This window comes from Terrapene carolina, unplaced genomic scaffold, assembly GCF_002925995.2.
Source record: "Terrapene carolina triunguis isolate 2854851 unplaced genomic scaffold, T_m_triunguis-2.0 Scaffold428, whole genome shotgun sequence".
Lineage (NCBI taxonomy): Eukaryota > Metazoa > Chordata > Testudines > Emydidae > Terrapene > Terrapene triunguis.
This window is the reverse complement of record NW_020664779.1, coordinates 353,528-379,338: the sequence shown is the minus strand read 5'-3', so window position 1 is coordinate 379,338 and position 25,811 is coordinate 353,528. Positions and strand designations below refer to the sequence as shown.

Sequence of the window (25,811 nt, the reverse complement as noted above, 5' to 3'; positions counted from 1 at the left end):
CTTCTGACAGCCAAGTTCCTCCTTTGGCTTGATCATGTAGTAAGGTTTCAGTGTTGTGCTTACAGCATCAGACTTCTGCTGTCGTGGGTGAAGGGATTTCCATAGTATTCACCATTTACCTACTGCACAGGGGCGTTGTGAGCTCCCCAGTGATTTCAGGAGTGTAGCTGAAAGAGCTGTTGTCAGAATAAGACTAGTTCCAGCCCTTTTAGAAATGGTCAAGAGACAGCGTTGCTCAGGTTGATGGGTAGGAGGAAAGCTGCCTGACTACCGGGGTGGCTCTAGGCACCAGCTAAACAAGCAGGTGCTTGGGGCGGCAAAATATATGGGGCAGCATAATGCTGGGGCCCCAGCTCAAACCTCAAGCAGCGTCCTGGGCTGGATCCTGACTGCCCCGGGGGGGGGCAGTAACCAGCCTGTTGTTCTGCCGCTGGGTGCGGCGGGGCAGGGAGCCGGCTAAGTGGGGAGTGTGTCCCTGCTGCTCTCCCGCGGGCAGCGGCCACCCCCCCCTCAGGCGGGAGCCGGTAGCGTGGCCCTGCCCCGGCTGCAGAGGACCACTCCTCCTCGGCTTGTCCGCACCGCTCTCCCATGGTCAGCGCCCACCCTCCCACCCCCCAGGTGGGAGCCTGTAGCACGGCCCTGCCCCGGCTGCAGAGGACGGGCGGAACTTGGCGCCCGGGCGGGCCACTCCTCCTCGGCTTGTCCCTGCCTCTGCCTCCTCCTCCTCCTCCCCTCTGCGCCGCCTCCTGCCAGGGAAGGGGTGAGGGGAGCGGAGCGGCAGCCCGTGCCGGGTCCAAGGCGAAGCCCAAGGATGAGCAGGGCTGGGATCCAGCAGCAGCCCCAACCCCTGGCCCTGGGAGCGGCGGTGACGGGAGATGAATCCACCTCAGGCCAGATCCACAGCAAGGGTAAGAGTCGGGCCGGGTGGGAGGTTCCCCGGGACCCCTGGGGTGCTTCTGCCTGCTGGAGCCCCAGAGGCTGCTGCCTCCCTCCCCAGCCCCTCACAGCACTCCAGTGCCTGGAGTCTCCTTCTGCCTCCCCCCCCAGCAGGGGGCAAGTGACCTGGCAGAGAGGGGAAGCATCTGTCCAGCAAGTCCAGCACCTCTTCCTTGGCTCCTCCAGCCCCAGAGCTCTCTCCATTGCATGCCCCTCGGGCTCCCAGCTGGGCGGCCTCAACGCTGGGAAAACGCCAGCAGGGCTGGGTCCATTGTGTATCCGAGCTCGTGGGGAGCTCTCTCACCCTAATGACTAGCGCCTTACCTACGGCAAGTACAGTAGTGCAATAGGAGTGTGACGTGAAAAATATCATGTCACATCGTGACACGGTCACTCAAATCACAATTACGTGTGTGTACTGTGCTGCCCTATCAGCGCCATTCGCGTTAATTTCCGTTTCGCGTTGGTGCCAGTGGTTATAGGGCTAAAATGCCGGGACAAAAACGAAAATGACTTTCTGGTGCTGCCTACCGGCAACAAAGAGAGAAACTGCAAAAAGAATTAGAAAAACTATCTCATACTTCAAAAAAGTATTTTAAAAAAGTCAACAATCAAGGAGAAAGCTCTAAGCAATGCATTGAAGGTGATTATTCATCAACTGATGAAGACCGATCGAACCAAGGATTACCTTTATCAACTGATAAAGATGAACAACAATCTGACCAAAGATTATCTTCACTAACTGATAAAGACGAACAATCACAATCCATACAAAGATTTACTACTTCAGCTGAAGAGTCCAGAAATGAAGAACTGTTATCCAAATCTAAAACTGAAGAACAATTATTGGAAGGTGGAGAGACTGACATAGGATCGGATCCAAGTACATGGCCGACAATAATTACTGATGCAATGCAAATGATTATTGTGAAAAAAGGTCCTTCAAAACTAGATCCTACATTTGAATATCCATTTAATGAGTCAAATCGTCGATTTATGCCATCCAATATGAAGAAAAAAATGAAAAATGGGGAACAAATTAATATATCGTGGTTAGTGTATTCACAGACCAAAGATGTAGTTTTTTGTTTTTGCTGCAAACTGTTCTGTAACTCGGACATTCTTCTGGCAACTGCAGGTTTTAATGACTGGCAAAATTTGCATCAGCATTTGAAAGAACATGAAACATCAAAAAATCATTTACGCTCATTGACAAATTGGATTGAGCTGTCAAACAGATTACGTTCCGGTACAACAATCGATGCGGTACAGCAACATCAACTAAATTCAGAAATTCTACATTGGCAAGCGGTGTTGGAACGTTTACTGGCAATCATTAATTTCCTAGGCGAACAGTACCTTGCATTCCGTGGATCCTCGGATATTTTATATGAGAATAACAATGGAAATTTCTTAAAATTGGTTGAGTTATTGGCAAAATTTGATAATGTTATGGCTGAGCATGTACAAAGAGTGAAAGATGGAGAGATTCACACCCATTATTTGGGTAAAAATACACAACATGAGATAATAGAATTAATTTCTAATGGAGTGCGTAATGAAATTTTATCGAATTTGAAATATGCCAAATATTACTCAATTATAGTTTTCAGAGTAGCAGCCGTGTTAGTCTGTATCCGCAAAAAGAACAGGAGTACTTGTGGCACCTTAGAGACTAACAAATTTATTAGAGCATAAGCTTTCGTGGGCTACAACCCATGATCAATTATAGTTGATTGTACTCAAGATCTGAGCAAAATCGAGCAAATGTCAATACTTTTACGATTTCTGAAAATTGATGAAAATGCAGAAGTGAAAATTTGTGAACACTTTCTAGAATTTATACCAGTGAATGAAACTACTGGGAAAGCCCTCACAGATGTAATTCTACAGAGATTGGAACACTATGGAAAATATGCGTGGCCAAGGGTACGATAACGGCTCAAACATGCGAGGACGACATGCAGGTGTACAGCAAAGAATATTGAATTTAAAGAATCGAGCTTTTTTCATTCCTTGCCATGCACATTCACTCAATCTGGTTGTCAGTGATGCCGCCAAATCATCTAAAGATGCCGTTTCATATTTTACCACAGTGCAAGCAATTTACAACTTTTTTAGTGATTCCACACACTGTTGGGCAGTCTTGAAGAAGCATCTTGAACAAAAACTCACACTTAAACCTCTAAGTCAAACTAGACAGGAAAGCAGGATAGATGCTATTAGACCATTCCAATATTCATCAGGAGAGATTTACGATGCACTATTCGAAATAAGCCAGGACTTGTCTGATCCTTCATTTCGACATGAAGCTGAAACATTGGCTCAGAAAATGATGCAGTTTCAATTTTCATGTTGCACGGTTATTTGGCACAATATTCTAAATCAAATTAATTTGACCAGCAAAGTTATGCAGAACATAACCGTAGACATATCCGAGGCAAAGACAATTTTGAATAAAACGCTGGAATATTTAAAAAAATACCATTCAGATGAAGGATTTGAAGAAACTGTCAAAGAAGCAACAACAATAGCAGAGGATCTTGATTTTGAACCGATGTTTGCACCTCAACAATTCATTCGTCCTCGGAAAAAAACAAGACAGTTTTGTTATGAGGCTCATGATGATCCTATTCTCGATCCAAACGAAAGGTTTAAAGTTGAATGTTTCTATTATATTTTGGATGTAGCTATAACTTCCATTGAAGAAAGATTTTGTCAGTTGCGTGGTCATTGTGAAACTTTTGAATTTTTATACGATATTGGAAATATTAAAAATCAGTTTTCCAAAGAAGACCTCATGAAGCAGTGCCAAGACCTACATTTAGCGCTCAGTACTGATAACGCTGCTGACACTGATGCAGTAGAATTGTATGATGAATTAATAGCTTTATCTGAGCTAATAAGTCCTAAAACTTCTCCTCTAAAAGTATTAGAATTTATAGCAAGAAATGATTTTTTCACTCCAAACACTGCTATAGCATTACGCATTCTTTTAATATTACCAGTATCAGTGGCTTCTGGTGAGTGCAGTTTCTCAAAACTGAAATTACTAAAAAATTATTTGAGGTCCACCATGTCTCAAAATCGTATGTCAGGACTTGCATTAATGTCAATTGAAAGTATCATTGCAAAAAATTTAGATTTCACTGACTTATTAAAAGACTACGCATGTATAAAAACCAGAAAAATTCAGTTCATATAAATTCTTTTAATTTATGAGAAACTGGAAGACACTAACGTTTTTCATTACAGTGTATAGTTGAACTCAAATTGTTTGTAATTGTGTTTTTGTTAAAATTAAATGTTAAAATTACACTAGTAGGAAATTGTTTTATTTCACTAACTACAAATTTTGTTTTCAATCTTTTTAATTTTAACCAGTCAAAACAAAACTGCAAAGTGCAAACGTGTAAAAGCCAAAAAAAGTGTGGGGGGGGGGGAGCCAAATTTTTTTTTGCTTGTGGCAGCAAAAAAACTAGAGCCGGCCCTGCTGACTACTGTGAAGAGGTTGTTATGGCAATGCAGGGCATGGAGGAAGGTGCAGGGCTGCGGCTATTGATACACCTTTAATAAAGTATAGCCAGCACCCACCCCGACAGTGTCTGACGTGCAGAAGAGGAGAGACCATGGAGCCACCCCTACTTAACCAAACACACCTCTTGGGGCTGCTAGAGTTTTGGTTCCCCCACTACAGAAGGGATGTGGACAAATTGGAGAGAGAGAGTCCATCAGAGGGCAACGAAAATGATTAGGGGGCTGGGGCACATGACTTACGAGGAGAGGCTGAGGGAACTGGGGTTATTTAGTCTGGAGAAGAGAAGAGTGGGAGGGATTTTATAGCAGCCTTTAACTACCTGAAGGGGGGTTCCGAAGAGGATGGAGATCGGCTGTTCTCAGTGGTGGCAGATGACAGAACAAGAAGCAATGATCTCAAGTTGCAGTGGGGGAGGTCTAGGTTTGATATTAGGAAACACTATTTCATTAGGAGGATGGTGAAGCACTGGAATGGGTTACCTAGGGAGATGGTGGAATCACCACCCTTAGAGGTTTTTAAGGTCCCGGCTTGACAAAGCCCTGGCTGGGATGATTTAGTTGGTGTTGGTCCTGCTTTGAGCAGGGGATTGGACTAGATGATCTCCTGAGGTCTCTTCCAACCCTAATCTTCGATGATTCTATGATTCTAGAGCTTCAGGCTGTTCAACCCCTTCAAATAATGGCCCTCTCTTGCCTTGGGTACACTAGCAGACCCCTTTACTTTTCCCTCACACATGAATGGCCAGCCACACTTTGACCCTAGGTCTTTTTTATGCCTTTCAAGCTTAGACCTGTGCTCTCTATATAATGGAGCACGACAATCAAGCAATTTTGTCCCATCGAGTCAGAATTTGCTGTGGGGCTGCTATAGCTCCCCCTGTATCTGGAAAGAAGAAATCCTTATGATGTCAGCAGCAGCCTGGGTTTCAAATGGTCTCTCAGGCCTTGTCTACATAAACAATTAGACTGCAGCAAACTGGGAGTGAATCTACCCACACTAGCCTGCCATGGACTAACTATTCATGTGCACTCTGCTGATGCATATTACAGTGTTTTGATCTAGTTCTCTTTGAAACAGGCCTAGATCAAAGTGCATTAGCAGACTGTTAATCAGTGGGGTGCACATGAACAGTTAGACCATGGTGGGCTAGATTCACACCCCAGCTTGCCATGAACTAAATGTTAATGTAGACAAGCCCTCAGGCTTTGAAGGCAGAAGGAAACAGCAGCCACAGGATTAATATTAATATTTCTTTATGTTCTGTGAAACTGAGAGGTTTTATGTAACTACTGTACAATGGCAACCAAAATAATGGGGGGGGGGTCAATCAATTACACAACGCCCATGCTTTAAAATCCAGTCCTCCCTTACTTTCACTTCAGTTCCAATATGATATTAGCAGCCATTATACTCACAAGCTACTAGCATTAATAATTAATGCTTTACCATTGAACGATGGGATTATGAGCATTCGGATGGTGCCTAGCCTTGTTTCTTGCAGTTTTTGAGATACTGGCCACTAAAATCATGTTGTTATTGAAGTGAGGGGGGATAAGACAAGTGGAATCAGTCAGATATGTTTTATAAGTGAGGTTACATCTCACAAGCCTCCAGGTTTAGACAATGTCAGCTACCCTTCACTGAAAACTCACACAATCACTGGTGAAGGTGAAATACAGACTATCGAAGGCCATTTACCAGATAGGTGAGGTTGCATTCAGTAGCCCAAGCTACTTGTCTGGTGCCTAAATGTTAATGTGTACCCAAGGTTTTGTCTATGTGCTTATAGTTGAAATGGTGAGAAATGACTTGCTTAGTTCTTGTCAACAATGAATTTGCACCACAGCTACTAAAAAAATATCACTCTAAGTTTCTATGCTTGTAGAGGTTCAATTTCAGGGCAAAACTATGTAAACACTCTTCTAGTAACTTGGTCAAGCATGATGCAAGCATGTGTATGAATGGGTTTATCAACAGGGAGACTTGAGGAAAGCTGAGCCGAATAAACTAAAGGTGTGAATTTAAATTATATTCTATACACTGGATTAAACCCTGTGTGGGCACTCTCATTAAGAATTAAAGTGACCTTAATTCAGTTTAGTGTAATTCAATGTCCAACTGAATTAAACTAAACTGAATTAAGGTTATTTTAATTGTGAATGAGAGTGTCCTCACAGGGGCGGAATACAATTTAACTAATCCACTTTTAATTTACACCTTTAGTTAATGCAGATTAACTTCCCTGAATGTCTCTGTGTACAGAAGCCCCTTATCAACTTCAACTGTGATATCATTCAATCTCTTAAACTAACAGCTTGTCTAAACTTAAAAGGCTGCAGCGGGGAACAGGGTGCAGCTGAGCTGCTGTAGCGCTTCAGTGAAGACGCTTCCTATGGTGACAGGAGAGTTTCTCCCATGGGTGTAGTTAATCCACCTCCCCAAGAGGTGGTAGTTATGTCGATGGGAAAAGCCCTCTTGTTAACAGCACTGTCTACACCAGGAGTTTAGGTCAGTATAACTGAGTCACTCGGGGGGTGGATTTTCCACCCCCCTGAGCGACGTAGTTCTACTGACATGAGTTGCTAGTGTAGACCAAGCCTAGGGAACGTTGGAGTGGTCAGTACTTTGCAGGTGCTACACAAAATGATGCTGATGACTTGGTAGGTGGCGCTGTCCGGTCTCAATCGGTATTGTACCAAGGCCCTAGTATGATGCTTCAGGCCTCAGTGCTGTTGCTACATTTCAAATATGAGATAAAACTGATGTCCTGACTACCTGTGGCTTAAAAAGAAAGCACAAATGGCACTTTTCTTAAGACAAAGTAGTATTAAGCCTGGCAGCCCGCTAAATTCTAGCTAATTGTAATATTGCAAGGTACATCATTGTAGTAAGAAGCTAGTATATTCTCCTTTAGTAGTGTCCTGGTATATTTATTGCTCCAATACTTTTGCTTCTTCTGCTCTGACATTTCATTATTAAAGACATCCTTCTTGACTTTCTGGGAATTCAAGCTAAATAAACCATTCTTACTTTGCCTTCTCTCCATGTTGTCAAGTGGCCAAACAAAACTTGGTCTCAAAACACAAACTAATATCTTCCCTTCCATTAAACAACATCTTACGGGTATTGTATAGCTGATGCAAGGGCATCAGGCTGGAGTATCCTGGGAAGGGAACTGTTATAATTAAATATGGGGCTTCAGTTAAGGTTGGTGAAGAGCTTTTTGTACTGCTAGCATAACAATCCTCACAGACTTTTCCAAGGGTGCTCGGTAAACCTGGCCTCAAAGAAGGTATTTATTTCATCAGAGGTATTTTTCTGTAAGCAGTCACTTGATTAATACAATATTTTGCATCTAGTTCAGCGCAGTTTGTCCACTACTCGTGAGGGCATTCTGCGCCAAAAAATTAAAAATTCTGTGCCAAATAAATAAATAAATTCTGTGCACAATATTTTAAAATTCTGCAAAATTCTGCAAATTTTATTTGTCAAATAAAGGTGGAGACTCCAGCATGGCATTGGGGAGCACAGGCCACTGGCTGCACAGAGGTGGGAGATGACTATGCAGCTCCACCCTGGGACACGGACTCAGCGGTGAGGCTGCACCCAATCCTGACACAGCACAAGGACCGGGCCTGCCCCAGAAACACCCCAGGGCCCTGCCCCTCCATGCCTGGTGCACCAGGTGTCGGTAGGCAGGCTCAGCAAGGCAGGATCCAAGTGTGGAGGGGCTTAGTGTGGGGGGATCCAGGTGTGGATTGAGAGGTTCTGTGTGGGGCAATCTGAGTGTGGGCAGCTCAGTGGGGGATCTGGATGTGGGAGGGATCTGGATGCACAGAGGCTTGTTGTGGTGTTCTGGGTGCAATGGTAATGGGACTCTGCAAGGGGGTCCAGGAGAAGATGTTGGGGGGGAGGTCAGCGGGGGAGGTCTGGGTGTGGAGGGGCTAGAGCTCAGCAGGGAGGGTCTGGGTGGGAGGAAGTTCAGTGGGGCATCCAGATGCTGGGGGAGTGGGGCTCAGTGGGTGGAGATCCAGGTGCAGCTCGTTGGGGCTTGGTAGGGTGGGGATCTGGGTCCAGGTGGCTCATTAGGGTGGCCCAGCTGCAGGGGGAGTGGGGCTCACTGGGAGGGTTCTGGGTGTGAGGGGGACATGAGGCTTGGCATGAAGGTCTGGTATGAGGGGGTCTGGATGCACAGGGGTTGGGTGGATGGGAGAGCAGCTCCCTGTACAGTGATCCCTATGCCTGTAGCTGAGGAGTGATGGGTGCAGGAAGCATGGGGAGGGGGGAGTTTGTAGAGCTTCCTACAGCCGGGGGAGAAATCTAGAGGTGGGTCTGACCCCCCGGATGCCACACAGGGGAAGAGGAATTCCCGTACTCCCCAGCCCAGCCAAGGCTGGCAGCTGAGCCCAGCACAGGGTAGGAACCACCAGCCGGGTCTTCCCCAGTCCTCCCCCCGCCCCACAGTGATTTACCTCTTGCCAGCTGCCTGGGCACCTGAAACATACTGCTGGGGAGAGGCACATGACCGCTCTTGTGGCTTCCTTTTGCTTTCCCATCAGAAAGTCATTTTTCTGTGGGGAAGCAAAGAAATCTGTGGGGGACATAAATTCTGCGCATGCGCAGTGGCGCAGAATTCCCCCAGGAGTAATCCACCCATAAATCAGCATTAAATGAATGTCAAGTATCAGAGGGGTTGCCGTGTTAGTCTGGATCTGTAAAAAGCGACAAAGAGTCCTATGGCACCTTATAGACTAACAGACGTCTATTAGTCTATAAGGTGTCACAGGACTCTTTGTCGCTCATTAAATGAATGGTTATTCTCCTTTAGCTAGTGGCCAAATAACTATTGTTGCACACTTATTTAACACAATGAAATCTCTATTGATTCTTCAGATAATTTAAAATAAACAATTCAGAGCACAGACATTTCAAAACTATAAGATGACAGCTTTCTAAGTTTATTTTAGGGGGAAATGACCTCCCCAGCATCCAGCCCAGATAGCTAGTCTGGTTGCTGGGGACATCTGGAGAAGGAAAATGGGGGAAGACCCCCCTGCCCTCAAGTAACCAAGCAGCAGCCTCTATGGCCCCAGCATCCCGCCTCTCCCCCACCCCGCTCCATCGGATGGAGGAGAAGGACTGGAGGATCCCCATAGCAACAGATCCTGTGGTCCACATCTATTCACAGATTTTAAGGTCAGAAGGGACAATTGCGATCAGCTCTTTCATAACATGGGCCAGAGAAGTTCACACAGTGATTCCTCCCTCCAGCCCAATAATTTGTGGTTGAGCTAGAGCATATCTTGTAGACAGCCAATCTTAAAGACTTCATGTGATAGAGAATCTATCACATCTTTCAATACGTTGTCCCAATGGCTAATTACCCTCACTGAAAAATTTGCATCTTATTTTCAGTTTGAATTTTTCTAGCTTCAACTTCCAGCCATTGGATTTTGTTATACTCTTACCTGCTAGATTAAAGAGCCCTCCAGTATCAAATATCTTTGCCCTATTCAGCTACTAATACAAAGAGATCAAATTGCCTCTAACCTTCTCCTTCTGTAAGCTAAACAGATTGAACTCTTAAGGTCTTTCATTTCCGAACTTTAATTCATTCTTGTGGCTTTCTTCTGAGACCGCCTCAATTTTTTACCTTTTTTTTTTAAACAGCCTGGAGAGAGGATTCCATTCCTGTCCTGTCTGACGCAAAACTTACCCTGTACGCAGCTGTACAGGCAACCCAAAATGAATAATGGACTATACTGAATTGTTAGTATGATCATATTGACCCAGTAAAAAACCCTTTATTCCCAGTGAAGTCAATCGGACTTTAAAAGGGTCAGAATTTCATTCTTTGAAACTCAAACTGTGAGTTTTTACACTGAAAAAACTCTATTCACAGCCACTTATACTCTGAAAAATAGATTGCATATTTAATGCATCATCAGTAACATTGCCTCTATTGACTTAAGAAGGTATATGCTAGCTAGACCTCCACTGAGAGCCATGTGAAACTGCAAAATTTTGCTTCATGATCGCTTTAAAAATGGAAATGTCCTGGTAGATTCTGACCAGCACAAAATCTGCACCAGTTCCCAGTATTTCTGTACAATTCATAGCACTTTAGAACAGCTCTTTAATTTCACATGGTTATTGTAAATTTAATTAAATTCATGTCAAATCTGTAAATGCCATGCCGTGCGCAAGTTACCGGGTGACCGTGTGAATTGGGCATTCTGCTTTGCGAAAGTCATACGGAGTCTGGGACCACATTCAAATGAAGAGAATTCACAGAACGAAAATGGTGGTGAGAAAAGTGGAGGCCATGGATCCCACATCTAATTATTTTGTCAGTGATATACACTAAAAGATAAATATATTTACTCTGGTATGAATACTTACCAGCATACTTCTGGACACTCTTGACAAATTTGTAACTGCTAAGAGCATCAGAGATCTTACTGAAGTCAATACTGATTTTTTGCATCCCACCTTCTAACTTCAGTGAAATGCTTTATTTATGTGTTACAATATGTAATACAGGAAACTGTAATATAAGGAATGGTACCGCAGACAAAAAAATGCCAGAGAAAATTTTATATTTTTGTTTTAAAATCTTCCTGAAACAATTCAACTTAATCCCATTATAAATCCCAAATGAAAAGCATGACAAAAAATCCAAATGAAATGTGAGGTTCTCATTTCTAATGACTAGGGCTCCGTGTCTGTCACAGAGGTTGCAGAAGTCATGGATTCCATGACTTTCTGCAACCTCTATGACTTCTGCGGCAGCCAGTGTGACTGAGCCCAGAGCCACCCAACCAGCCAGCCCCGGGGACCAGCTGCTCAGGCAGCCCCATGGACAGCCACACCGGCTGCTGCTGGAGCGGCTCTGCAGCCAGCCACTCGGGTAGCCCTGCAGCCAGCTGCACCGGCATTGCTGGTGTGGCCCCGGGGCCAGCAGCACCAGCCACTGCTTGGGCGGCCCTGGGCAGCTGACCCCAGGGACTTCCCAAGCAGTGGCCGGTGCAGCTCGCCCCGGGAACCACCTGAGCAGCGGTCCCGGGGCAGTGGGAGCAGCAGCAGTTGGGTGGCCCCGGGGGCGGGCGGAGTAGCTGCTGCTCGGTGGCCCCGGCAGCTGGTGCTGCTGACCTTGGTGGTCCCCCCAGAAGCTGGTGCCCCTGGCCCCTGCCCCCCCCCCGCAGCAGTGGCCCCCAGCCCTCCCCCAGAGCAGCACCCCCCCTTAGCTCCCCGCTAAGATTTAGTCAGGGATATATAGTACCCCTGTTCGCTGTGCAACAAAATATGGACGGAGGAGAAAGTGCCGGAAGAATGGACCCTCAGTATCATAACCAAGTTACCAAAGAAAGGTGATCTAGACAATTGTTCAAATTGGAGGGGAGTAACACTTCTATCTGCCACAGGAAAAGTATTAGCAGCAGTCCTCTGGAACAGAATGAAAAGAAAGATGGATATCATCCTACATGAACAACAATCTGGATTTAGACAAGGAAGATTGTGCACAGATGCTATTTTCACCCTGAGATGGATTATTGAAAACACAATTGAATTCCAAGGCAGTCTTGCCATCAATTCTGTGGACTTTCAAAAGGCATTCGATAGTGTAAACAGAGAAACAATGTGGAAAATTGTGGAACAATATGGAACTCCAACAAAATTAATTAACATCCTGTGTTCTTTAGGATAGTGACAGTGCCAATCTCAATCTAATATTCTTCCCTCATTTAAGCTTTACTTTTAACTCCTAAGAAATTGAAAATTCATAACTAGGATTTGAAAAAGGGACTTTTGGGCTAAAATCTTGCAAACTTAGGAATCAATTGTTATTACATATCTGCCAAGAGTGAGACACTGTATATTAAAGAAAATATTGTTTTCTTTCCAATCCTGGGTGAATTAAAAAAGACAACTTTAATTGCCTTTTCTATCATTATAATATGTGCTAATATCTATGACATATCTATAGAATTCTAGTAAAGAATATTATAAAAATAAATCCTTTTCATGTGATATAATAAAGCAAATTACCACATTTTGTCTTATTCAATTTTTGATTGCACATAGCCCCACTTATTTTATTTTTAAGCACAATTAGCATAAGACAAAACAGCTATACTGCACTTTTCATCTGAAAATTGTGAAGTCCTATACAAAGATAAGTCTTATTATCCCCATTTTACAGATGCAGAAAGTGAGACACAAAGATAAAGTGACTTGCCCAAGGTCTCACTGCAAATCAATGGCAGAGCCGAGAATAGAACACTAGCCTCTAGACACCAAGATCTGTATTTTATTCACTTGACCATGCTGAGATCACTGATGAGGGAGGAGGAATGGAAGAAAATATCCAATCACATGTAATGTCATGAAGCTCATAAATACTGTAACTTGAAACAACACGTTATTTTTCTTTTCTTTTTCTTGCAGTCACAAATACACGATTGCAGTATTTTTCATCTGGGCAATGTGACACAATATTTCTCCTAGGTGGCCGCTCTCTCTTACCTTGTGATAAATTGCTAATTAGCTTTAGCAGACTCAGAGCTGGTCCATTCTAAAAATAAATGTTAAAGCAGGGTTTTACCCCTAAAGCAGCAAAATCTTTTCTCCACTCTAGGAAAATGATAGCAATAAGACACTTCAACCAGACTTTTTAATGCCTAACAACTTGCACTATGCAACTGAACTCCATGGTCACTCTCCTTTTGGCCTAAGTGAAAACAATCTGCTTCTTTACAGATGACAGGTTTAAAGATTTTTTTCTTTGGAGGAGAAAGTCTTCTGATATCTAGTTTTCAAAATCTTTTCTTATGGACACTACCAGTATATGCTTCAGTTTACTACTATCCATAATGCTTTCTGTCCATTTCACAACATGATAGCAAAACAATGTCATCTTTACATGCGGTTGCATTTGATGCTTCGTGGAGTTGACAAAGGAGGTAATTTTAAAGAAGGCCACTTTTTATAAAATCACCTTAAAGCAGTTGGATTGAAAAGGGAGTGAGTGGAGTGCAGACCATAAAGACGGCAGAAGACTTTAGTAAATATTACTATTAGTTCTGGAGAAGAGACATCATCTCACCTAGAGAGCTGTTATTCAGGACGTTCTCCAAATACCTGACCATTGCCTCGACATCACTGTCCTGGTTGTGGAAGAGTGAGAAAGAATATTAGAATTAGAACATTAGAATTAGAACATTAGAATGTTAAACATTCTACACCAAGAATGTGATCCTGCAAACACTTACTATCAAGGAGTTTCCTACTCTGAGTAATCTTACTGATGTCAACACTGGAACTCCAAATTGTAAAAAAATATACACAACTGAACCCACTGAGCAAGGCCATTTTCTACTTTTTTTGCTCCCAAGTGTCAAGTTTTGGGTGACACTAGAGACAACGATTTTCTGACGTTAGTTGCCTTACAGAACTGCAAACACATACAACAAATATGCAGGATGTTTTATAGAATTTGTGCTGCTGTTTAGTATCACTTGCAATCTCAGCAAAAACATCAGCATTTTACATTAATTAGTGCTGAAATATCTAAAGCAATATCATGCTGAGCAGGGGAAAATGAGAGCCCCTTAATGATTCCAAAGTTTTCAAGGCCTCATGTTTTACCTGCCTGCATCTCATAGAAAATATTATAATTTGTAGCTGCAATTACTAATTGGGGATTTTTTACTTTAAGAAAAAAGATTATAGCTTTTTTTTTATTTGAAGCACTAGATAAACAGACCATAGTTTTCTGCAATTATGGCCTTGATTCTTCCAAGAATTATTCATGCACTTTGGTGAAGATAAGCTGAAGTCCTGAATGTAAAGTACATAGCAGGACATGTTTCAGCGAGAAGTTAACATATTCTGCTGAAGTCAAAAGGTAAATTCTAAGTGCAATTTTCAAGACAGGTTACAGTATGCTATTTAAAAGTGTGGCATTTCTGTACTATTTGAAGCTACAGGATGAAAACCTGGTCCCATTAAAATCATTGGCAAAACTTTGATAGGTCCAGGATTTCATCCATAATATTTTTAAAATTGTATATCGATTCTAAAACTTAAATTTAAATCAGTGTCCTGTGTAAGGAATAAATTATAGTATTGTGTAAAACAAACTACACTAGCCACATGGAATTACCTTCATACTTTAAGACTGGCATGCTATTTTAAGTTTCTACATCATCTTACTAAACTGTCCATTCTAGGCTACTGTACCTGGGGGGAATGGCTGTTGTACACAAACTGCTATTTGTACTCTACTAGGTACTTCAAATACTAGCTAGCCATGCTTCACTGACTACATACCATGTTAAACTGGCAATCTTTAGCTGGCTAATGCTTGTTTGTGCTCAAGTGAGAACTCTTAGGATTAAACATGATTTAATTTTTATGGCCTTAAATTGTTTAATGTGCTTATATCTGAAACAGACTCTGATATTTTAAAGTTAGATTTGTAGGGCATTAAATGGTATCTGTGTTAGCAATCTCAGCAAAGAAGCGAAGACAGTGGTCCAGGTGGTTGAACTATCCTTTCACCTGGGTAGTCCCTCGCATGAGGGTTGAAACAGATTGACTAGATACTGTGTGGAAGTCTGCAATACCATTGCCAACGTTTTATCTGTTCTGTATGTAAGTAAGTGTGTCAAACCAGCACCTCTCACCAGTAACAAACGTATGGCTTGCCTACATGGTGCGTTAGTGTAGTGCAAGCCAGAATATGAATCTAGAGCATACTAGCTTGCTGTGCACTAACTCACTGCATGGAATCTCCTACAGTACACAAAATTTCACAGCGTGCTTTGAGGTACGGAACTTGTCGTGTGCGATAGCAGGATCCACACAACAAGTTAGTGTGCAGCAGGCTAAAGCGCTGTAGATTCACACCATGGCTGCTGCGCACTCACTTGCCATGTAGACAAGGCCTTACTTTAAAAAAAAAAGGGGGGGGGGGGAGAGGAGAAGGGAGGAGGGGGATAAAATTTCTGCTCTGCTGTGGGGATTCAGAGGTCTGTTTCAGATGTTTACAGACAAGCTTGCTGATCGTCCCTTTGACAGTCTGCCAGCACCCACAGCCTACCAAGTCTGGTTTACTGACATATTGAAACAAACTGTATGGGGTTTTTATATGCAGAACAACAAAATCAGGTTTGTTGCTGTATCTCAAAGAGACATTTTGAGTCCAGTTCTCACTGGGACACATCAGCACAGCTCTGAGGAAGTCTGTGGACCTATGCTGATTTACACCAGCTGAAGGTCTGGCTCTAGAGTCTGAGGAGACATCTAAAGGACACATCCAGGTTTGTAGTTGAATTCTGACAGTCGTTGTTCCTACGGTGCCTGACGGCAATATACTTAAAATGAAGGCAATATATTAAGTTTTGCTCCCATTCCTGGCGCAGGTAGGAAGCATGGTTTCATCAGGGGCAGAACTTCCCTTGGGTAAGAAATGAGCCGTTATGGAGAAAAGAGCCTTCTGCATGTAAGTTGAGGATATATTGTCTTTCAGCAGAAACTTTGTATTTTGCTGAAAGTTTTTGTGTTGGATTATTGATCATTTTGCTTTGCCCACCATTTCCTTCTTTATACATTTGGTGTGTCCCAAAGCTACGAAGATGAAATGATTTTCCAAATTTTCCGTTTTTGCTAACATTGGGTTAAAGCATATAATTGATATACTAAAGCACCAATATAGTATCCTAACTGTGTGTACGGTAGCCTAATGGAGTAACAAACACAAACAAAAACAAAAACACTTTGCCAGCAAGAGTTAATGTGGAAAGGTGTGTTTCAGTGGAGTCCAAATTGCGCACCCTATCCCCAATAAAAAAAAAAAAGATGCTCTCAACATAAAACCTACATAATCAGAACCTCCCATCCCCAAATGTTCAGGCCTGGAAATGAACAGGTTATGGGTATCTAGGCAGTTCCCCACTATTATATACTCCTTCATTGCTCAGGATGGCTGCAGGCATATGGTGAGAGGAGAGAGGGAGGGAAGGTCGGGAGGAGAAAAGTGACAGTTTTAAACTGCTCAACCCTCAAAGCACTAAGATGCCTTTTCAACCACAGTTTGAGGAGCTGCTTTGAAATCATTTTCTGCTGTCAAAGTTAAAAAAGGAAGGGTTAATATCTTTAACTGGCTTAGATTCACCTATCCGGGATCAGGGAGGTATCAATGACTAAAGAGCTCTTTTTAAAAAAATGAAATGAGGGTTTAAAAAAATTAACAAACAAGGAATATATTCAAAATTGCAGGGGAAAAGTGTTTATAACTGTCTCCTTGTTTTCTCTGTCTAATAGGAACTGGTGGAAGGATACAGTGCCTGAATTCTCCTTCCTCACTATCCCCACAAATTGAGTTTTTACATAATTATTATTTATTTCCAGTAGCACCAACAATGAAAAGAAGCCCCCAAGGAATGGACAATCTAAAGACAGACAGATAGATAGCTGGGTAAGAGGCTCGGCACTACCTATAGGAGATTATGTTAACTATTCCCAAATGGATCCTCTAGCATGTCATTATCAGGTAGCCCATTTTCTGTAGACCTCACAGCAGATCTTCAAGCAAGACTTAGGGTAAGTCTACACAGGGATTAAAACCCCCCACAGTTGGCCTGGGTCAGTTGACTCAAGTTCGCATGGCTCAGCGTCCAGGGCTGAAAAATTGCTGTGTAGATGTTTGGACTCAGGCTGGAGTGCACGCTCTAGGACACTGAGGGTGGAGGGCCCCAGGGCTTGGGCTCCAGGCTGAGCCTGAATGGCTACACAGTAATTTTTAGCCCTGGACCCTGAACCTTGCGAGATGTGGCTGTGCCACTGGTCTTTTATCCCTGTGTCGACGTACCCTTCGGAGCTCTGACTTCCTTGCAAAAACGGTGTGTTTTTAAAATCCTGGTGTGGTGAATCAAAGGTACTGTCGTTTTTACCTCGATGTAGCTAGGCAAGGTCAATCTTAGTTAGCTGAGTGCGGAGGAGAGGTATATGGTTGATTTCAGTTAGCTACACTGAGGTAAAACTATCTGTGTCTTGTCTCCACTCAGATTTTACATCAAGATAGTGACCTCAATGTAAAAAATATACCTATTTTGCTGAGAAGGCAAAGCCCTAATGAGGAGCAGTAAGGGGCTTTGCAAATGAACATGGAAGGGCTCCTCCATGCAAAGAAGCTATCCTGGACGATGCATAGACACGTTAAACGTAAAAGTAAAGAATCGCATTCTAACAGCAATAGTCTATGCCAAGGCATGTATTAGGAACCTAATGGAGCACTTTTTGGGTGAACGGCAGCACACAGTCTGCCAGCACCCATAGTCTACCAAGTCTGGTTTGTTGGCATATTAAAACATAGTGCATGCGTTTTTATATGCAGAACAACAAAGTCAAGTTTGTTGCTGTATCTCAGATATGTTGAGTCCAATTCTCACTGGTGTAATTCACCACAGCTATGATGAAGCTCACAGAGCTATACCAATTTACACCAGCTGCTGACCTGGCTCTGGAGTCTAAGCAGACATTCAAAATAGGAAGCTAATGTATAGAATTAACTAGACTTTTGCCTTACCAAATCATCAAAGACAAGTCCTATATTAGCATTAGCACCAAAAGCAAGCATAAAAAGCAAGACAATCAATTGAAATGGAGTGTGTCCATTATCACGTCAGCTAAATTAAAGCCAACATGAAACTTTTATTGAACAGCAACATTTTTTGCTGATGATTTTTAAAGAAAGTTTTCAGATTCCCTTGCTATTTGTTCTTGTTAGCTCTCATGCAATTAGGAAAGCAGTGTTCCTTGAACAAATACATGTATAAGACCATCAGGGAGCCAGAAGCCTGGAAAAGTAATTGTCAAAATCATTAAAGGTTAAATCTTCCCTCTCCCCTGCACAAAACCTGAGTAAACTGGCTTTGGGCAGGAGAATTAAGCAGAGGTTTGTAACACTGAATCCGTCCCAAATGACAGCCAAGGTGCAGAGCTCCTCTGCATACCCTCCTCCCTTAGGTGAAATGGAGTTGTGCCCCACGCATGTAATAAAGGATTCATTGATCATGCCACTACTGTTACTATGAAGGTAAACTTCTGACAGAATGAAGACTCCGCAGGAGTTCACGGGTAACACAGTACAACGCATTTAAAAACATACATCCACACCACTTCACTAGTGGTTGTATTTTTTCAGGTTATTTCAAGGAAGGAAGAGTATGAACAATATATCAAAAGGACTTCACTCCACATTAAGGGTCCAATCGTACTCCCACGGAAGTCAACTGGAGTTTTGCCATTAAAATCAACGGGAGCAGAAGCAGTCCCTGAAATGTACTAGTAAGGCAGACTCTACCAAAAAGATTTTAGTTTTACTCATATTGGTGCGACCCAAAGTCCAGTGAAGTCAATAGAAAGACTCCCATTAACCTCAGTGGGCTTTGGATCAGGCCCAGTTCCCAATTCTTCACTTGTAAAATGGAAAATTTAAAATTCAGCTTTTTTCCCCCCTGAAAAGTGAAAGATTGATTGTATTAACGACATTCTCAAACAGGATCAGCCTCTGCCACAACAAGGATGCTGGTATAGGGGGAAACCAAAGAAAAAGCGTCACTTCTTTGACAAAAGCAATGCTAAAAAAGTGGATATTACAGGGGGTGCTCTCTTCTCATTATGCACACACATCTTTCCGTAATGTTAACAGAATCTGTGCATGTGTGCTGTAGAGGAAAACAAATAGGAATATGTAAATGAGGGATCAGATTCTGAGAAGGGGTGTCAATTAAACATTTCTCCCAACCCCCACTACTAGCTCTTGTTGTCATTGAATTGTGAATCACTAAGAAATGATTAAATGTCACTCTGCCTAAATCTGACTGCCAATACCTAATTTACTCTGCATTATTAAGAACTCTATTTATATCTGCTGTCTTTTGTTAATTCCAAGGAGCAGTCTTCATGTTCAAAACCACTACTGACTGACACTTTATGATAGAACTCTCTGACATCGTGGATGAAAGTAAAATGAAAACTTGAAGCATAGCGCTAAGAAGAAAAATACAATAAGGGCTGATGAAAGTGAGCAATAGTGTATTTTTGGAAGTACATTATGATAGATTTTTCAAGCGGCTGAGTGGCTTATGCACCACTGTTAGATTCAGTCTACGTAGCCCCCGCAGACTACAGATCCTGAACAATCACATCAAAAGCATTCCCTGACATATTCCACTGATTTTTGATTGACTAATTATTACTTTGTAAAATCACTGCCCAGCAGCAGTGATATACATACTGCTTCTGAATGTTCATACATCTGTAGTAAAAACAATGTGGGAAGGAGCTTCATATTTTTGAAGGGACATATCTATCTGATCAAGTGCTGTTTTCACAGTCTTAAGAGTAAGCTTTTTTTAAGACAATTTCTTTTTTTAAACTTTCTCTGCAGCAAAACACAATTGAAACCCGATCACCTTCTTTTGTGTTCAATCTGAACGGTATCTTGGTTTATGTTTAATACCTGGACATTTCCAGATCAGAAGTGAAACTGTTTTTGCGTACATTTTAAGCCCAGTTTAACTGATGGCATAGATTCCTGATTCCCTAACACAGCGTTAGAAAGGCAGTTATACTTCCCTACACAAAATAGCAAGCAACCTTATTTGTGCCTTAAGAAGAAAAACTACAGTTTGGGGCAATCATCTAGTTAGAAGTTATTTATAATTTGTTTAGCAGTAGCAGTAGGTTTGGTTCCATAAAAATGTAAAAAGTCACAGTCCCATCAAGAGCTTGCAACTGAAATTAGAAACAGATAGTACATTTCAGATGCATACAACATATAGGTTGAAGGTCTAGGGTAAAATTTTCAGAAGCTCCTAAGTGACTCAGGAAGCTAAAACCCACTTTCAGAAGTGACTTGGGCATTTAGGAGTCTACAGCCCATTAGCTTTTAATGGGCTCCTAAGTGCCCATGTCATTTTTGAAAATTTTACTCTCAAGCTCCTAAGTCACTAAGACACCTTTGGAAATTTTACCCCAATATTGAAGTGATGCAGGAGTCTCTCACTCACTCACTCACTCACTCCCCCGCCAATGATTTCAAGAGGCACCGAACACCCATAGTTCTCAAAGTCAGCTGCTCAACCTCTCAGGATTAGACACTTTGGTATTTTACTATTTGCTATTTTAATTGGAAAAATTAGCACCTGCATATATGCTGTTAACACAAAGAAGCATGTATACCTGTTGATTTGTTTTAGAGACAGTCTGTGATACTGCCATATTTTCCTCCTCCTCTTCACTTGTTTCCGAACAAGAATCAAACACATCGTTATAATATTCTTCTGCGACTTGTGGATCTTCGGGGATCTCTGGAATGAAGTAAGAGTTTGTAGTTAGATAAATTCTTTTAAATCTGCATTCCAGGGTCTTGTTTTAAGTCCTGTTGTGAATCAATGCAAATTAACCAACAATAAATGCTAGTCTAGACACTCCACAAATGTTTGTGTCCTGAAATATGTTTGCTAGGTGTAGACGAGCATTTACAGTCCTTTAAAGGCTTGTCTACACGACGTGACAAAGCGCTGGAGAGGGGTGTGATTTGTAAAGCACTCTAACTGCCCCCACACAGACCCTGTTGGCGAGCTCTAAAAGGTACCTAGGTTAATGCAAACTAGGTACCTTGTACAGCATGCTGGCAGGGTTTACATGGGGCAGTGAGAGCACTTTACAAATCACACCCCTTTAGAGCACTTTGCCATGCCGTGTTGACAAGCCCTTAGTGAACTTGAATTAACTGGCAATTATCTGGAGTTAAAACAGGTCCACAAATGGTAATCCAGATAAATCTGAAAGGGATGCAGAAGCAGGAGTAGGATTTGGGTATGGCACGATGTCAACCCTTTGATAATTAAGAGGTCTCAGCAATTCAGTGTTAAAATCTGCCTAGGTAAGGTAAAAATGGGATAAAATTATCACCCAGGGAATGGGAAAGCAGAACAGTTTTCTATTACAAGAGCAGATAGCTTTGAATCATAATTAATACTACCAGGACTGATTTATGAGCTTTCTTTTTAAATAACAACAATAAACAAAACCCTTTAAAAACCCTCCGCACATTCCAAGAACTACATTATATATTAACTAATTCAAGTGAATTCATGTGTGTGCCCACACATGCATGCATGTATGTAATATAAATGAACTTAATACAATTATGAAGAACCCCTTATTGAAAGGAGGAGGAGTCTGTGCTCACCCCACCCAGACAAAATAATATATCTTCAATTTCTTTTCCTTTTTATCATAAAAAAATGAGTATATTCCACATTTTAGATAGTTTTTTTAAGTGCAGTGCAGGGCTCACTATTTGTGTAGCTTTAGGAAGACAATTTGAAGCAGTTCAATGCAATAATTGAATAATAATTATTTTGTTGGTAAAGTTATTTGTTCTTGGAGGTCCACACACTGAACAATGAAATACCACGTAAACATTCTTCTTTAGAAAGTCGGGAGAATTAAAAAAAAAGAACTCAAATGAAACTCTGGCAATGAAGCATGCTGCTATTGTGCTGCCTGCATAAATGTTGTAAGACTGAAAAACCCAAGTGGAGCTGTGTCAGCATTTTGGATGCACATCAAATATATAGAACAAGAAAATATTTGTGAAAATATACACTAGGGATGGAACATAGTATTAGAGATATTTTAGTTGCGAAGCTTCCTTCAGCTTGTGCATCAGACAAAATGTAGTTTTAACTTTGATGTTCCTTTTTATGACCTTTAGGAAGCTTTTTTCAAATCAAAATGACAACTCTTTAATGGCCTTTATCTTATGGTCAGATCCTTATTTAAACCATCCAAATGGAACAGTTTAAAAACACATTCTACTAAACATTTATAATTTTTAATGAATTGTGGTGAAAGTTTACCTTATGTCAGTGTAGTAACACTTAGGGTATGTCTACACCCAGCCGCTAGTTCGGCGGCTGGGAATCGAAGTTCTGGGTTCGACTTATCGCGTCTTGTCTGGACACGATAAGTCGAACCAGGAAGTGATCACCGTCAACTGCGGTACTCCAGCTATACGAGAGGAGTACCGCGGCGTCGACGGGGGAGCCTGCCTGCCGCGTGTGGACCGAGGTAAGTTCGAACTAAGGTACTACGAACTTCAGCTACGTTATTCACGTAGCTGAAGTTGCGTACCTTAGTTCGAATTGGGGGGTAAGTGTAGACCAAGCCTTAGAGTAACCCCTGTTTACATTTCATCTAAAAGTTACTTCTTTAGAAGAGATTAGATTTTGACCAAGAAATATAGACTTGCTGGTGGAAATCAGCATAGCCACAATGAAGTTAATAGGGTTACAGTAATTTACAGTTAAGCATCTTGGCCCTTTCTAGATTCAAATATCAATTTATTGTTATGACATTGAGTGAGAGTAGGATACCAAAATCTCTCCTTTAAAATACTGTATGCAGCAAAATATCCTTTCTCAGGAGCAGCTGCAAAATACTATGATAATAATTCAGTGGGGGCGGCCTAATATCAGAGGAAAGGACTACAAATTAGCCTTCCTGGATTATATTTCTCAGCTATAGCATTAAATTGCTGTTTGACGCTGGCTAGAAGCCAGGCATACTAGTGTTCTAATTCTAGATCTGCCACTGACTCATGCTTCCCTAGGACAAGTCACTTCACGTCCCTGTGTCTCAACTTCCTCATCTGCAAAATGGAGCTACTACTATCTATCTATGTTGTTCCCATGAAGGCCCTACTTCAGTAAAGCACCTGCTTCAAGTTAAACACGTTTCAATGCTTTGCTGAATAAGGATAGTTTGATTAATCGAGACCTAAAAAAAAATCAACATTTACCAAATATCACCCAGGCTATCTGAGATGCTACAGAATTTTCCTACATTTACAATAACTGTGGGATCTCAGATGCTGTGATAGAGTAAATTGAGTTTTAACAGCAACCACAGTGCCTCATGGAGACACTGAGGGACTTAATGTTTGTAAATATTTGCGCCCAAGTGAAAGTGGTTCTGAATAATTAATAATAATACCTTACATTTCTGTTTATTACTACTGAAGTACTAAAGGTGTACCCAAGTGTAAAAAAAGAAAAAAAAATCAACTAAAAAACATTTAGGGTTGTGCAATGAATGCTGTAATTTTATCAAATTAAACTATAAATTGGGCCCTACCAAATTCACGGTCCATTTTGGTCAATTTCACGGTCATAGGATTTTAAAAATAGTAAATTTCATGATTTCAGCTAATTAAATCTGAAATTTCACAGTGTTGTAATTCTAGGAGTCCTGACTCAAAAAGGAGTGGAGGGGGGTCACACAAGGTTATTGTAGGAGGGTTGTGGTACTGCTGCCCTTATTTCTGCGCTGCTGCTGCAGCAGCACTGCCTTCAGAACCGGGCAATGGTGAGCGGCGGCTGCTGGCCAGGAGCCCAGCTCTGAAGGCAGAGCTGCTGCCAGCAGCAACACAAAAGTAAGGATGGCATAGTATGGTATTGCCACCCTTAATTCTGCGCTGCTGCCTGCAGAGCTGGGCCCTCAGTCAGCAGCCGCCACTCTCCAGCCGCCCAGCTCTGAAGGCAGCAGTGCAGAAGTAACAGTGGCATGTTATGGTATTGCCACCCTAACTTCTGCGCTGGTACTGGCGGGGTGCTGCCTTCAGAGCTGGGTGCCTAGCCAACAGCCACTGCTTTCTGGCCAAACTGCTCTGAAGGCAGTGCAGAAGTAAGGGTGACAATGCTGCAACGCCCCTAAAATAACCTTGTGACCCCCCTTCAACTTCCTTTTGGGTTGGGACCCCCAATTTGAGAAATCCTGGTCTCCCCCATGAAATCTGTATAGTATAGAGTAAAAGCACACAAAAGACCAGATTTCATGGGCGGAAACCAGATTTCAAGGTCCATGACGTGTTTTTCATAGCTGTGAATTTGGTAGGGCCCTAACTATAAATGTCAAATCATTTTGCAAAAAGATAAACTTTGCAGAAAACAGAGAAATGTAAAACTTGTATGATTTTGTTTGCCAAATTGCTAAAAGCCTTCTCCAGGTAGTATGATACCCTTGTGACAACAGCAGTTTCCTTCAGGGAGGTAAAAACACTCCTTGATTAACAGATTTAATTTTCTCTTACCCTGAAGTCAGGCTTATAACGAATGTATTCATATTGCATTCAGAAGCTCCCATGCATTTAGGAGACAATGGGTGAGTTCATTTATGTATTTAAAAAAATCTATTGTGGCTGTGCCCTACCATAGCCTGTAACTAGTAGATGCACATCTGTAATGAACAGTAAAAAAGAATTTAATCTTGTTGTCAGCAGGATTTTTTAAGGAGCCTCTATTAACATAATACAAGTAATTAGAGCCTGGGACAGGATGTCAGAAAACCTGCTGGGAGTTCTTCTCCTCCAAGACACTTTCTCACTGTGATCATCTTAGGCTTAGTTTCTCAAGGGTATTTTGGGACCTAACTGTCATTGAAAACAATGGGAATTAGGCACCTAAATACCATTGAGGAGATGGGCCTTAACCTCTCTGTGCCTCAGTTTACCAATATTTACAAAGTGTACTGAGATCCTTATCTGCAAGCGGCTACAGATTATCTAAAACTTCCCCATGATCAAAGGAAAACAACCCTCCCATCACCCCAGATAATTTGAAAATATTACATAAATTCACCCATTCATTACAAAACATGGCACTTTTTTTCATGTCTATGGATGAAAACAAGCTTCTTGGGAAAATTGAACGACATTTAGGATACAATTCTCAAAATCTGGCCTCCATTTATGTGCATGCTACTTTGTGCATACAAGTTTTGCACATTCGTGGGAACACATGTTTTGTGTACTATCACTTGTGCACTCACATGGTTGAACACATCTGTGTTCTCTTTGCATCCATAAATGGGTCCTGGGACATGTAAATTCTATATGACTGCATAAGTGATAATGCACACTAACAAAGGATAGGGTGAGGCACCTTTGAGAACATGGCCCTTAAAAAGTACCACATCGTATACCCCTCATTGCCTCGTAATGCCTCTGAAACACAGGAACAAGCTGGAATCTTCCTCAAATGTCATGTTCTGATCTTAAATTGGAAATGAACCTTGCAGCACTGGAGGTGAGATTCTCACCCCACTGCAGTCTCTATCAGGGCCGGCTCCAGGCACCAGGCAACCAAGCACATGCTTGGGGCGGCACCTGGTAAGAGGCGGCTAATCTTGGGGTGGCGGGGCGCAGCACGGCGCGGCGTTCCGCGGGGGCGCTCCGGCGGCGTGGCGCTCGGCGGGGGGG

The 25,811-nt window shown here is 42.2% G+C and overlaps 1 protein-coding gene across 1 annotated transcript in view; it reads right to left on the bottom strand.

Annotated features, from left to right (window-relative positions):
- Nucleotides 1-25,811, bottom strand: part of NEK11 (NIMA related kinase 11) — a 171,641-nt gene that overhangs the window by 29,880 nt on the left and 115,950 nt on the right. The window contains exons 12-13 of the mRNA XM_026658338.1: nt 20,726-20,853; nt 13,581-13,641 (exon numbers count right to left, since the gene is read on the bottom strand). Of these exons, the coding sequence (XP_026514123.1) occupies nt 13,581-13,641; nt 20,726-20,853 (189 nt within the window). The remainder of the gene's footprint in view (nt 1-13,580; nt 13,642-20,725; nt 20,854-25,811) is intronic.